The sequence below is a fragment of the Euprymna scolopes genome, chromosome 46 (assembly GCF_053919585.1).
Source record: "Euprymna scolopes isolate OS-2025 chromosome 46, ASM5391958v1, whole genome shotgun sequence".
In the NCBI taxonomy this organism is placed as follows: Eukaryota; Metazoa; Mollusca; class Cephalopoda; order Sepiida; family Sepiolidae; genus Euprymna; species Euprymna scolopes.
Genome location: NC_136527.1, coordinates 14,213,995 through 14,228,430, shown reverse-complemented (window position 1 = coordinate 14,228,430; position 14,436 = coordinate 14,213,995). Strand labels below are relative to the sequence as shown.

Sequence of the window (14,436 nt, the reverse complement as noted above, 5' to 3'; positions counted from 1 at the left end):
TGCTGAGAGTAATAATAAAATGATGAATATCTTGATTTTCAGCAACCAGTAAAACTAATTTCGTTTGATCATCCCCTACCACAAGTATATTTTTATATTAAAAAAAATTTCTGCATGTACTTTTTACGTTAATCATTAAGAATAACTTATTTTTAGTTAGAGATTTATAAAGAATCAGAATCGGTATTGAGTATGGAATCGGAAAATATTGGCATTATCCCATCACTAATATATATATATATATATATATATATATATATATATTTTTTTTTTAATATATATATTTATATATGTATTTTTTTGATTCATCCAGCCTTGACAGACGTGTTTTAAATTTTATCTCTAGTACTTTTCTTTTAATGATTTGGAATTCAATCCATTTGCACTTTTTTCCAAGGAACTCTGCCTTTTGGATTATTTTGGACTATTTGGAATTTACCCAGTGGATTGAAATTTTAAATTCGACCGTTTTGGATTTACCATTTTGGATTTTTGCCCTTCACCTGACTATCCATTCATGTGAAATCTTTTTATCATTTTTCTTTTGCCTCCTATTCCCCTTACCTCACCCTTTTTTTTTTTTTTAACCAAGTAAGATCTGTGACTTACTTGTAGTTTCATTAAATACTTTTATATGCAAAATCCGATCCTGCATTTTGCTAATTCCTGCCCTCTAATGAGAAGGAGAGTATTTCTTCGAAATTCCGCGGATTAAGGACTATCCACTCATCTTGTGCTTCCTTTTTTAAAATTAAATATGTTTTTAACTCTTTTTCAAGATGTCTTTTAACATGTTTTATTAATCATTTGTTCATATATATATATATACATATGCACACAGTAGAGCCCTAGGAAACAGCATCGCCATTGAACCATCAATTATATATATATATATACACACACTGTGAAATCAAAATAAAAACTTCAAAAAAGGTGTTGATAGCAACAAAAAGTGTATTTCATTTTACGTTACAATTGTTTCCATGCCCGGTCGACAATTTCAAACATTATATTGTTTGAAAATTTTCCAAAACCAGCATTTCTTCTGACTTTATGAATAAAAATACTCTTGACAATAGAACATTGTTTAAAGAGAAAGAAAAATTCCCTTAACGGAAAAAAAAAAAGTATGTGAGAAACATTTACCCTTAAGTATTTGCTTGCTGAGGAAAACGCTAGGATTCATCAGCCTATCGGATATAGTTTAAGATCCTATCCAGGACCATTTTTTTTTTTTAAATTTTTTTTTTACAAGGTGGTCACCACTTATCAAGGCCCGGAAGCCACTCAGGGATAAGGGTTATTGTAAGTACAGTATGTTAGTGTGGAAATTTAATAAAGTGTCTACTTAAGGAGGCGGTTCATCAGGAATTTGTTTACGTTTTTTTTTTTTTTTTTTTTTTTTTTTTTTTTTTTATTATTACATTTTCACCCCAAACAAGACACATTGCCACTTTGGTGTAGGGGGCTACTATCAGAGGAAACATCTACTGGGGTACTATGTAGGGATTAGGGCAGTGAGATGTTGGTTCACGTTGCACTTGAACTTCTGCATGTCAGTACAGTTGGGGAAGCAGTGACCTGGAATGGAATTCCAAAGTCTAGCGGTTCTGGGGAAGAAACTACTGGAGTAGAAAGATCTTTTACATCTAGGGATCTCTACAGTGTGGGGGTGGGATTTTGCAGCTTGTCGGGTCTGTCGAGGGTGTTCATGTCGTGGGGGCACAAGTGCTTGCAGTTCTTCAGAGCATTCACCATTATAATACTTGTAGAACAGGCAGAGGGATGCAACGTTTCGACGATGGGACAGAGGCTGAAGTTTAGATGCCAGTTTAGGGCCTATCAGATTTGCGACTCTCTTTTGAACCCTGTCAAGGAGCGAGAGACTAGTAGCCGATGCACCGGCCCAAATATGACAGCAATACTCCATACATGGGCGAATAGTGGCCTTATAGAGGTACAGGATACTTTCAGGTGTTAGAAGTTTTCTAGCACGGTAGAGAGAGCCCACCTTCCTTGCAGCGGCCCTGGCAATGCCCTCAATGTAATTGTTCCAACTCATGTTTCCTGTGAACGTTAGGCCAAGGAGCTTGAGAGACGTACTCTCAGATAAAGAGTCGTTGGCCATTGCTATAGGTGGTAGAGAAGGTTTCTTGTAATTATTGAATGAAACCAGTTTTGTCTTGGTGGCATTGAACGTTACCATCCATTTTTGTCCCGATTCCACTACTGATTGGAGGTCATCCTCTAGTGTTTCTGCCATTACTTTAGATATATGTTCGTTTGTTTTCCTGTCGTGCCTGCTATAGAGTGTGGTGTCATCAGTATATATACCCATCTCAGAGGCAATCTTGTCGGGGAGGTCATTTATGAATATCAGGAACAGCAGAGGTCCAAGGATAGATCCTTGGGGCACTCCCGCATTTATATCATATTGTTTAGATGTACGACCGTCGAGGACAACCTGGATTTTTCTCTTATCTAAGAAGGATTTAATTATGTTAAGTATTCTACCAGTGATACTGTAAGATCTAATCTTCCTGAGGAGACCCTCATGCCATACCCTGTCAAAAGCCTTAGATATATCTAGAGCTACCGCTCTGCCCTCTCCCGCTTTGTCCAGTGAATGGTATATGCGTTCAGAGATTACAGTGAGGATGTCTGCCGTGGAACGGGCTTGTCTAAATCCATATTGATGGTCGGTCAGAAGTTTAGCATCTGTAAGGTGCTGGACTAGAGCATGGTTAATTAAGGTCTCAAATATTTTGGCAAAAAGTGGGAGGAGGCTAATAGGGCGATAATTTAATGGGTCAGTTCTTTCGCTAGAATTCTTGAATACTGGTACTACAGAAGCAGTTTTCCAACAGCTCGGAGAGCAAGATTCATTAAGGCATTTGTTGTAGAGTTTGGAGAGAACTGGAGCTACTTCGGCTGAGCACTTTTTTAACAGCTGGGATGAGGTCGGGTCCACATGCTTTGGAAGTGTCAAGGTTTTTTATGATAGCATGCACCTGAGCAGGGGTGATTTTCAGATCGTCTAGCGTGGCGTCTGTCCGCATAGGAAATTGAGGTAGGAGGTGGTTTAGAGGGTCCAGTGTGGAGTTTGAGGCAAACTGACTGGCAAGCATGTTAGCCTTCTCGGTTGCTGAGCAAAGAACCTCGTGATTGTTGGTTAGTGGGGGAATTGTTGATTGCCCATTATTTACTACACTGTTGTAGATTTTCCAGAAGTCACGAGTTCCTAGTTTTTGTGCTTCGATGCGTTTTTTAGTGGTTTCCGTAAATTCCCTCTTAGCTGTCGCTATTTCTTTCTTAACGTTACTTCTAGCTTCTATGTACTTCTGTCTGTTTGAACTGGACTTATGTCGGTTAAACCTGCGGAATGCATTCTGCCTTTGAGCAATGGCAGTTGCGCAAGTCGAAGTAAACCATTGGGGAGAGTGGGGCTTGCTATAGAATTTCCGCATGGGAACATGCGCTTCGATTGCAGTTTTGAACCATTCAGTGGTCTCGGTTGCACACATTTTTCAGCAGGAAGAGAAAAAATATTTCCCCATGGGGCATCTCTGATAAGATCTCTGATAGCTTCCCAGTCAGCCTTTTTTTAATATCTCGTTGTTTTGAGCACTGGCTCTTCAGTTTTGGGTCTAGAATTTAGGGCGATTTCAACCATTATCACCGCATGATCAGCGTTCCCAAGTGGGCTGTCGGCTTTCGTTACACAATCATCAGGAACTGTGGTCAAAAACAGATCTAATAGTGATGCGTGTTGTTCTTCCTGATCAGGGAAGCGGGTTGGAAAAGTAACAATTTGCGATAGGGAGTGAGATACAGAGAAGCTATGAGTTGCGCTGCCTGCTGTATCTGTGTAAGTAGAGAATCCAAGCCAGTTTTTGTGATGGACATTAAAGTCGCCAAATACATGTACTTGGGCGCTAGTGTCGAAAGAGAGTGCTGTGTCTATGCTGTCAGATACTTTGTTCATTATGGTGCAGTCTTGGGTCGAGGGAGAGCGGTAGAGGAAGTAAAAGTAGCTAATGTTGTGTTGCATGATTAGTCTAAAGCACATAAAGGCTTGATCATCCGTTTCTAGGTTTGTTTCTCTAGTCAAGGGAAGGGTATTACGAATGTAAACTCCAAGTCCGTGCATATGTCTGTCAGAGTCCTTACGGCAGAGTGGGAGATATCCAGGCATGTTAAAGTAGTTAGAGGGGATGGAGGAGTGTAGGTTAGTCTCACTTAGTGCTAAGATATCCGGGGTATTTGTTAGGAGAAATGCTTCAACATCAGCTAAATTAGTTCTAAGCCCACGGATATTTGTGAATGCAAGCTTCAAGGGAGGAGGCAAGTTGGATTTGTTTGACCCTAAGCCTGGTTTAAGCTTATTTTTAGATTGTACTGTCATCATGTTTTTTAACGAGTTTCAGTTGGGTTAGGGGAAGCCGAACAGGAGGTTATGTAGAATATCACACATGCATCACAAGTAGACCATCAGCTGACCTTCCATCAACTAGGACTGTGGCCTCAGGAAAGCCCACCGGGGATGAGTGCAGGGTCCCTTTCCATGCGCGCCATGGCACTGCAAACATCCCGATATTATTCAACTGTTGATGGAGCAGCCGCTCTAAGCGCTACCAAAGAGTTAGGGCTCCTGTACTACCAGTCGGAAACAGCAGCCAGTAACTGTCAATCCGGTACCCTCAACCCATCAGAGGAAGGTCAACCCAATCTAATTGCTCAGGCATATGTGGTACTCAAGCATTCTCAAGTGCCCAGCTTTAGGGGTGGGGTGTGTCGGGAGTGGGGAAACGGCGTTCATTGCCCTAGACAAGAAACAAGATCTACCACTGGGTGTTTCTGTCGAATCACTGTGATAGTATCTCTGCGCCTGACTAATAGGCAAAGAAGGAGTATGGAAGCCGGGCGATAGGCAGGACCTATCTACTCCTTAAGCATTTTAGGTTTGCAAACCGGTAATTTGATTGAGTCACCAGCTCTAGGAAGGTTGTCATCCAAGACTGAAGAGGCCTCCCTCCTCTTTGGTTTAGTTTCAGAGTTTTCCTTCTCCTAGACGGATGATCTGGAAAGATCTACTGGGTCCGTCACCACTGAGAGGGTTTTCTCCGCGCCTGGGTTCTAATCAAGGTATTTCTGCGACCCCGCGTGGTTAGTTAATGTTATTGGGTTAGTTTGTGGAGGTTATATAGACATCCAGGTTGTAGTTAGGTGGGAAGCAGGCAAATGGAACAGTTCCACAGGCGTGCAGTTCTAAGAAAGAAGTTTTGTTCAGTGAATCTATGTTTTGATTTAGGCATAGATAAAGAGTGGGGAAAGTTTTTGACAGTGGATTCAGCTAGACGGGTGTTTTTCGTAAAAGATTGGCAAGGGGGGACCAGAGATTGGAGTTCAGACGAGCACCTGCCATGGAAATAATGATAAAACAAAGATATGCTTGCAACGTCTCTTCTGTGGGAGAGAGGTTGTAGGGAAGAGAAAAGGACATCACTCACTAAGCCACAAAGTCTATTTTGTACTCTGTCAAGGCAAGATAGGCTGTTTTTAGCAGCTCCTGCCCAGATATGGCAGCAGTATTCCATCCATATATTATTTTGATATAAACTCTCTCTTCTCCCTTTCTCTCTCTCTATATATATATATATTAGACTACCTGTGACCCGTTGGGTCAGTATGTTATATTAGCTATGGAATTCATGTATCAACGTGACACTTGTGAGTAAAGAAAATACTTTTTTTTACCTAACAGAAGCATTTCTATGAAAGTATATTAAAATGAAAAAAGAATATAGATAGATTTCTATGAATCGTTCTGTTTATTATAATTCATTATTTTTGAAAATAAAAATTTACAGTTACTGAATTATAAGTGGTTGGCCATACTTATAGATAAATGTGCACTGAACAGATACCATAATACTTATTATAGTTAAATTCAAATTTTGATATATCTGCTTTTTTTTTACGTTGTTCATTTCTGTATTACGTTTAATTATTTTAAACCCAACTCTTCCTATGTTAAATAATTTCGGAATAATAACGTTAATATTTCAGTGCGCAGGTCATGCCCGCATGCGCAACTGGATGTCGTAAACCGGAAAGTGGGTTATATACATCGTTACAAGGTTGTTTGAGTTTTATATATATACTAGCAGGGCTACCCGGCGTTGCTCGGGACCGTATAAACAATGAAAAAACAAAAGCAGATATTGAACATATCTCTATGTTTTATTTGTTTTATCTACCCTAGGACTGGTTGTGTCTGTCAAAAGTTTTAGCGTTACATACAAACATACATACACACAGACGTTTGGGATTTATATATATAGATAATGACAGGTTTTTGGGGGGCCCCCCCCTTGAAGAAAACTGATCAGTTGACCCACTTCTAGTGGTCCGTTTGACGTGAAATTTCGATATTTGTCATCCGGGTGATGGGGCTTCAATATGATACCAAATTATTCAAGTTTGGTTGTGTCTGTCAAAAGTTTTAGCGTTACATACAAACATACATACACACATACGTTTGGGATTTATATATATAGACTAGCAGGGCTACCCGGCGTTGCTCGGGACCATATAAACAATGAAAAAACAAAAGCAGATATTGAACATATGTTTTATTCTTAGGGGAGAGGAATCTTTCATCTCAAGTTTTAGCGTTACAACCAAACATTTGTCTTTTATATATATATAGGTAATGACAGGTTTTTTGGGGGGCCCCCCTCGAAGATAACTGATCAGTTGACCAACTTCTAGTGGTCCGTTTGACGTGAAATTTCGATATTTGTCATCCGGGTGATGGGGCTTCGATATGACATCAAATTTGTCAAGTTTGGTTCCTTCTTTAAAAAGTTTTAGCGTTACAAACAAACATACATGCATACATACACACAGGCGTTTGGCTTTTATATATATAGAAGAAGATAGTCTGAAGATGCTTTGATTAAAAAATTTAACCTATCGCAGACTTCTAAAAAGTAATTTCAAAAGATAATTCAACTATATAAGGATGAAAAAAAAGAAAGAAAGCCTTAATTAACACTTGCATAAGCCGATTTCTCAAAATCCTTCAATTATAAAATAGAATTTAACTACATAAGGATGAAAAAAAGAAAACCTTAACTAAAACTTAGTAAATAGAAAATGGAGATCCTCAGCTGTTTACCATGTAGCTGTTTCAGAGATTTAAAAACAGAACAGCTGTTAAATACATGGCTAATGTGCACACACAGAGTAGAACCCCGGGGTACAGCATTAATCTGTACCGGGGTTGGGATTCTAAGGTGAAATCGCCTAAGCAAAATTTTATACAGTACATATTAAAAATTAGTAACAAAATACAGTACAGTATATAATACACATGTATATAATCAAATAACATTATAAATGACACCGTAAGGCATGCAAATACCGTAAACATTGTATTCCACATCATAAACTGAAAAAAACATATCCTGGAAATCGGGTCTGATTATGAATATCTCCAATATCAAATAATCCTCATACACTGTGATTTTTACTTTATGTATGAAAACCAAAGAGGGGAGATATAACATATGAGAAATATTTGGAATCAAGTCTCCCCTTGCTGTTATTTCAGATCATTTGAAACCATAGCAGCAAGTTTTTGTCTCCTCCATCATCAAGGCCAGATGTTTTGTAATTCATATGCAAAATTAGGAAAACAAATGGCTGATTGAAACATTTTATAGCTGTAAAAAAAGTGGCAAAAAATAGGCTCTGGATGAGGGATGATCCCTCTTATGTGTGACCTTAAGGGCAAATATCACATAGCCCGCTACACAAGTCAGGTCATTAGCTTTCCAACAAGCCTTCATTTGTTAAATTCTGATCAGTAGTCGCTGAGATTTGGAACTTATAAAATTGCCCCCAAAAGTGGTGTGTGTATACATACATACATACATACATACATACATACATATATATATGTGTGTGTGTGTGTGTGTGTGTATGTATGTATGATTACAAATATATTTTAAGCCCCCCCCCCTCTTTGGGTAGAGCACTGTCGTAAATAATCTCACCTGCTACTTAATTGGCTGAAAATGCGAAGCTCGTTGTTTGTTTGTTTACGAACAGGCGATTTGAGCACTATAAAAGTGGTGGCGGGTGTCTATTTCAATAGACATTCCGACGAGTTATTTATGGGCGTCGATTCCATGGCCGAGGGGGAGAACTGCCGACTGTCAACACGACGGTTCTAGGTTCAATCCTTGGCTTGGGAGAGATGTTAGTCTAGCGGCACTGATGAGTTGTGATACAATGAAACAGGACTGTATGTCGATGACTACAAATATATATATATATATATATAGAGAGAGAGAGAGAGTAAGGAGTAAGTTATAAAATATATATGGCATAAGCCTGATGAATCCTAGCGTGGATGAAACACGGAATATGTAGCTTAGCTTAATCGTCATATATGTTTTAGAACTTACTACTTACTAACTAGCTCTACCTACGTATTGAGCACTGTTGAAGTAAATACTTAAAGTTTACACATAAAATCTATACTTTCGTTTATTAATTTATGTGATTAAATGAAGTAGTCATATATCTATGTTGGTTGCCAAACTGAATATTGAAACGCTCATATCTTTGGTTTTATGGGATGAAATTACAGGAAAATTTGCAGACCTGTTGAAGATTATAATACTGTTCTTCGGTTAAAATTTTATGACAATTGGTAAAAAAAGAACCTATATTTTCAAACCTATATTTTATGCCCAAATTTGCCTACATTTGTATATATAGTGTCCTGGCAGACCAGCTTCTTTTTTTTTTTTTTGCTTGGTTGTCTCCCCTGTGGCCTTGCTAGACCACCAAGATGTGTGTGTGTTTGGTACCCAGTGAATGCCCAGTAAGTGAACTAGTAATTTAATTTCCAATCTGAAAAATAAAACCTTTCTTTTTTTCTTTTTCTTTTTTCTTTTTCAGATGTTGGCGATTACGCTGATTCTAGTGACTTCAGCCAATCAGATTAGAGCTGTGGAAAAAGAAAAAAAAAAAAAAAAAAAGAGAAAAAGTTCTACTGATCTTGAAGCCGATAGCGACACCAGAAAAAAATAGCCGCAAAAAACAGTTTCTCTCTTAAAAAAAGCATGTGGAAAAATCTCTTCCTTTGGTCCACGAACACAGTTCAACTACAATACTTGACTTCAAACTTTGGACTTTGATTCAAGCCAGAAATGAGTTTCAATCTGCCAATTTCATCGCTACAAAATAAATTTTGAATTTTCATCTGTTAATAGACGACCCGTGACCCATTGTGCCAACGTTGGTACATTGTGTGTTCGATGGTTTGAAAAGAATTGAGCAATACAACCACCACCTAATTTTCGCAAAGTCAAAGGATTTCAGACTACATTGTGATATCATAATATACTCTTTCTTCCCTTCTGTGTTTCTTTTACAAATTTAAAGGATTTCCGACTACATTGTGATGTTATAATACTCTCTTTTCCTTTTACAAAATGAAAGGATTTCAGAATACATTGTGCTGTCATAATAGACTCTCTCTCTTCATTTCAGAATACATTGTGCTGTCATAATAGACTCTCTTTCTTCTCTCTCTTCATTTTGAAAAATGAAAGGATTTCAGAATACATTGTGCTGTCATAATAGACCCCCTCTCTTCTCTCTTCATTTCAGAATACATTGTGCTGTCATAATAGACTCTTTCTTCTCTCTTCATTTTGCAAAATGAAAGGATTTCAGAATACATTGTGCTGTCATAATAGACTCTTTCTTCTCTCTCTTCATTTTGCAAAATGAAAGGATTTCAGAATACATTGTGCTGTCATAATAGACTCTTTCTTCTCTCTCTTCATTTTGCAAAATGAAAGGATTTCAGAATACATTGTGCTGTCATAATAGACTATCTCTCTCTCTCTCTTTCCATTCTCCCTTTTTTTTTTCTTTACTCTTACTTTCCTTTTTCCTCCTACTCTCTCATATTTCTTTCCCTTTTTTCTTGTTCACTTACATCATTCCATTACTCCTTTCTTTTTTCTTTTTTTTTTTTTTTTTAGTTGTTTTCATCGTCCATCATTTGGAACATGTCAAGCAAGATAACCTTTCTTGTTTTTTGCTATGAATAAAGTGCAAAGTGTAGTATCTGTCTCATGGCTACAATTAGCTTCTTCTATTCTTCTATTCTTCTATTCTTTTATTCTTTTATTCTTTTATTTTTCTATTCTTTGTTAATGAAGTATAAATCCTTTTAAATTGAGAAAATTTTTATTTTTGTTCCAAACATTAAAAACTGACCTTGTGCCTTACTTTGCTTTCGGGTGGCCAGGGGGTGGGGGTGGGGGAATAAAAATAAATAGGTACAAGCAACATTCTTTAGATTTTTGCAGTCAAGTATTATGGTTGATTTGTGCATTAGTATTTGTGGTACGTCTTATTTAGATTCTTAGAAAAATGATTGACATAATTTTACACAACAACAATCCAGCATTCCAAAGTGATTTAAACTTTCAACGCGCTCGATGAAAAAATAAATTCTGGTTTGAAGTAAAGTTAAAACGTCAACCTATGTCAAGTATTATGGTTTATTTGTGCTCCAAAAAGAAACATTATTTTCGCAATTTCCATCTGAAAAAAAAACAAAAAAAAAACCCCCCAAAAAAACAAAGTTTTCTTGCTTTTCAAAATATTTTTATTTTTTTAATATTTTCAAATAAAATTTTGATTCTTTTTTTTGTGTTCTTTATTTTGTGCCGAGATTTTAATGAAGAAATTCCTGCACCATTTGGAAATAATTCTAAGACCATAAGATAAGTATTAGGTCGGTGCTAAAATAATGTTTTATATATATATATATATATATATTATTATTTACTATAATAATTAAATTAAATACAACATAATCACATTGACATACCGGTTCCCGTCAGATTACCGAAGTTAAGCAACGTTAAGCCTGGTCATTACTGAAATGGGTGACCAATTTGGGAATACCAGGCGCTGTATGTAGGAGGACGTCGACACCTCCCTGCAGAAAGTTGCAAAAACATAACGTCATCTCCCCAGTCGCATGCATCTCCCCTAACGGGGATATACATGCAACTGGGGACCGCTTGTGAATTACATACTCTCATGAAACTTCCTCCTTCAGAGGAAGTCAGTTAAACCCTGAATAGGATTGGTGCTGTCTGCACGCACACACACACAATAATTATTAAATGCCTAAAGACATTAGTGTTTCATCCTTTCAGGAATCATCAGTGCAGGATGTCACGATTAATGCCAGTCGAGAGACTCGAACCCCGACAACAGAAGTCATGTCTGGATTCATTAGCAAGGACCTGAACCACTAGCCTACCGCAAACCGCGAGAGATACAATTTATAATTAAACATCATTTATTCTCCTTATATATAAATCTTCTCTGCCACCAATAGCAATGGCCAGTGACTCCCTGTCTGAGAGTACATCTTTCAAACTGCTTGGCCTAATGTTCAAAGGAAACATGAGTTGGAACAATTATATTGAAAACATTGCCAGGGCCGCTGTGAAAAAGGTAGGCTCTCTCTACCATGCTAGAAAACTACTGACACCTGAAAGTATCTTGTACCTCTATAAGGCAACCATTCGCCCATGTATGGAGTATTGCAGTCACATTTGGGCTGGTGTATCTGCTACTAGTCTCTCACTCCTAGACAAGGTTCAAAAAAGAGTCGCCAATTTGATAGGCCCTGAACTGGCATCTAAGCTTCAGCCTCTGTCCCATCGACGAAACGTTGCATCCCTCTGCCTGTTCTACAAGTATTTTAATGGTGAATGCTCTAACGAACTGCACACACTTGTGCCCCCACGAGGTAGACACCCTCGACAAACTCGACAGGCAGCAACCCCCCCCCCACACACACACACAGTAGAGATCCCTAGATGTAAAAGATCTTTCTACTCCAGTAGTTTCTTCCCCAGAACTGCTAGACTCAGGAATTCCATTCCAGGTTCCTGCTTCCCTAACTGTACTGACATGCAGAAGTTCAAGTGCAATGTGAACCAACATCTTGCTGCCCAAATCCCAACATAGTGCCCCAGTAGTTGCTGCCCCTGATAGTAGCCCCCTACACCAAAGTGGCAATGTGCCTTGTTTGGGGTGAAAATGTAAAAAAAAAAAAAATAAAAAAATATATATGCATGTTTATTTTTGAAATATTGTTTAGTTAAGCTCAATGTATCTATTTTATAGATGCAGAGCATATAGTACAAATTTTGTTGAGATTGCACGGTACCCAAGATGGCCGACCTGTAACGTGAGGATGGAATTCCTTTCCCCCAAACGAATGCACCAGGTTTATCTTTTTGTTGGTAACATCGGATGGAAATCACATCTGACGAGTTGATGAAAAAGAAAATTTTCATAAAAACATAAATTTGTCATCCCATTAACGAAACGGCTGCAATGAAGAGATCCAGGATGAAATAAACAAGAGTTATATAAAAGAAAAAAAATGTAAGTCTTTGAATTTCAACAAAATTTGTACGATATGTATATATATATATATTAAACCAGTACCCGCATTAAGCATATATTATAAGAAGCAATTTAGCGGGAATCTACAGCCACGTGGAAAGAAATATTTCTATCCATACATTTTGGAGAAAATCAAACTAATATCTGTTTTTTTTTTTTTTTTTAATTAAAACTTAAAATATCACTTAAATAAACCACTCTAGAGATTGATGTGATATTTGGAATATGCTGTAACATTGATAAAAACAAAGTAAGGAACAGTTACATCATAGACACAAGAAAATATACGTATAATTATAATAGGAAAAAAATAAAAACGTTAAAAAGTATATGCATCCTATGCAGTTATGCTACCGTGCCGAAATAAAAACGGTATTATTTAGAAATCTATTCTTCGTACTTTCGTCTAACATTTTAATCAAGTAAAATGTGAGAAAAGAAAAAGACTTTTTCTTTTCTCACATTTTTATTTCAATTATCCTGAAGATGTCCTCTGAAACAAGGACGAAACATTGATTTTTTAATAATTTCATTCGTTTTTTTCTATTTTTTCTTTAAACATAACGTCAACCACCGCTGGTATATTTTTTCATTCCTTATACATATATACATATATATATATATATATATATATATATATAAACCAGTACCCGCATTAAGCTGGTCTGCAGTTTAACTTGTTGCTGGCTATCTTGCTCTTGCTTGTTGCTGGATTTCAACATTTTGAACCGAGAGAAAGACTTAGCTGTTGTACAAAGCTAAGACTCTGTAACATCACCTGTGTATAGATACTCCCTCAGGCATTTGTCTATAAAAATGGTCCTGTGGCGATTGAAAAGTTATGACGCATGGAGGCTTGAAATGCTGGAAACATGTAATAATTGATCTCAATGACCGTCTTCAGTATCATGCCTGCGTGAGCGTGTGAATTCGCCAGTAGGACTAAGAAAAAAAAGAAGTAATTTCTGGGCTCATGGACATTAAGTGTCTGAGGGAGTGGCACTCGTCTGACAAGACGTTTGCAATCATCATATATATATATATATATATATATAACTGAACGTGTCTGTGTACATTTCCCTACGCAATAACTCTGTCAATTTTAAGTCTACAGACTCGAAATTTGATATACAGAGTACTGAGATTTGGGAAAATTGATGTGATGGGTTTTTGGCCAGAAATTTGGCGATTAAGGGGTCAAAGTTCAACTTTGAGAATTCTACCAAACTCCTCCGACAATTTTGGGTCCACGCACTTGAAATTTTAGATATAGGTTCGTTGGACAAGGATCTAACTTAATAACTTGATTTGAGCCCAAAAGAATAAATTTTAAGGCGTCATAATAGGGGTCAAAGTTAAAAAAAAAAAAAATTGACCTCTGCGGTCTCTTCCAAATTACTCAGACAATTTCTGGTCTAAATATTTGAAATTTTACATAAAGGGTATTCAGAGATAGGGCAAGCTTTTTCATCAGTTCGGGTCGAAAATTTTTAGTTACCAATATATAAATGTATGTATGTATGTATGTCTGTTTGCATGTCTACCTTAAACTTTCAATAGAGGCGACGGATTTTACCAAGATCAGTATCGTTTTAAAGTTAGACCTTTCATACGACAAATATAAAAAAATTGGCTAAAAGCATTAATATCTTCCCCTTCAACTATGCACTTTTCTACAGGGGGGGGGGGTCACTTTTTTAGCCGATATTTTTGAAAGTTATCCTCTCCTTTAGATTGTCTAGCCTTAATTTAAAAAAAATGTCGCTTCCTCTTGGCAGTGGTCGTAACAGCATAAACGTTAGGTTTTACCCTGTTCTTTTCCTCCTTTGCGGTACGGGTTCGAGCCTGCCTTCCTACTACCACTTTTTTGTTTTTTTTTTTTGCTCAACATACACATCCAAACACCCG

At 37.3% G+C, this 14,436-nt stretch overlaps 1 protein-coding gene across 6 annotated transcripts in view; it reads left to right on the top strand.

Moving 5' to 3' along the window:
- Positions 1–9,064, top strand: part of LOC145271101 (uncharacterized) — a 177,356-nt gene extending 168,292 nt beyond the window's left edge. For all 6 annotated transcript variants that reach the window (XR_013865692.1, XM_080126643.1, XM_080126646.1 and 3 more), the window contains one exon: positions 8,977–9,064. Coding sequence is in view for 2 of the 6 variants with exons in the window: in XM_080126643.1 (XP_079982769.1) it covers positions 8,977–9,023 (47 nt within the window). In the remaining 4 variants the exon portion in view is untranslated. The remainder of the gene's footprint in view (positions 1–8,976) is intronic.
- Positions 9,065–14,436: the final 5,372 nt, after the last annotated feature.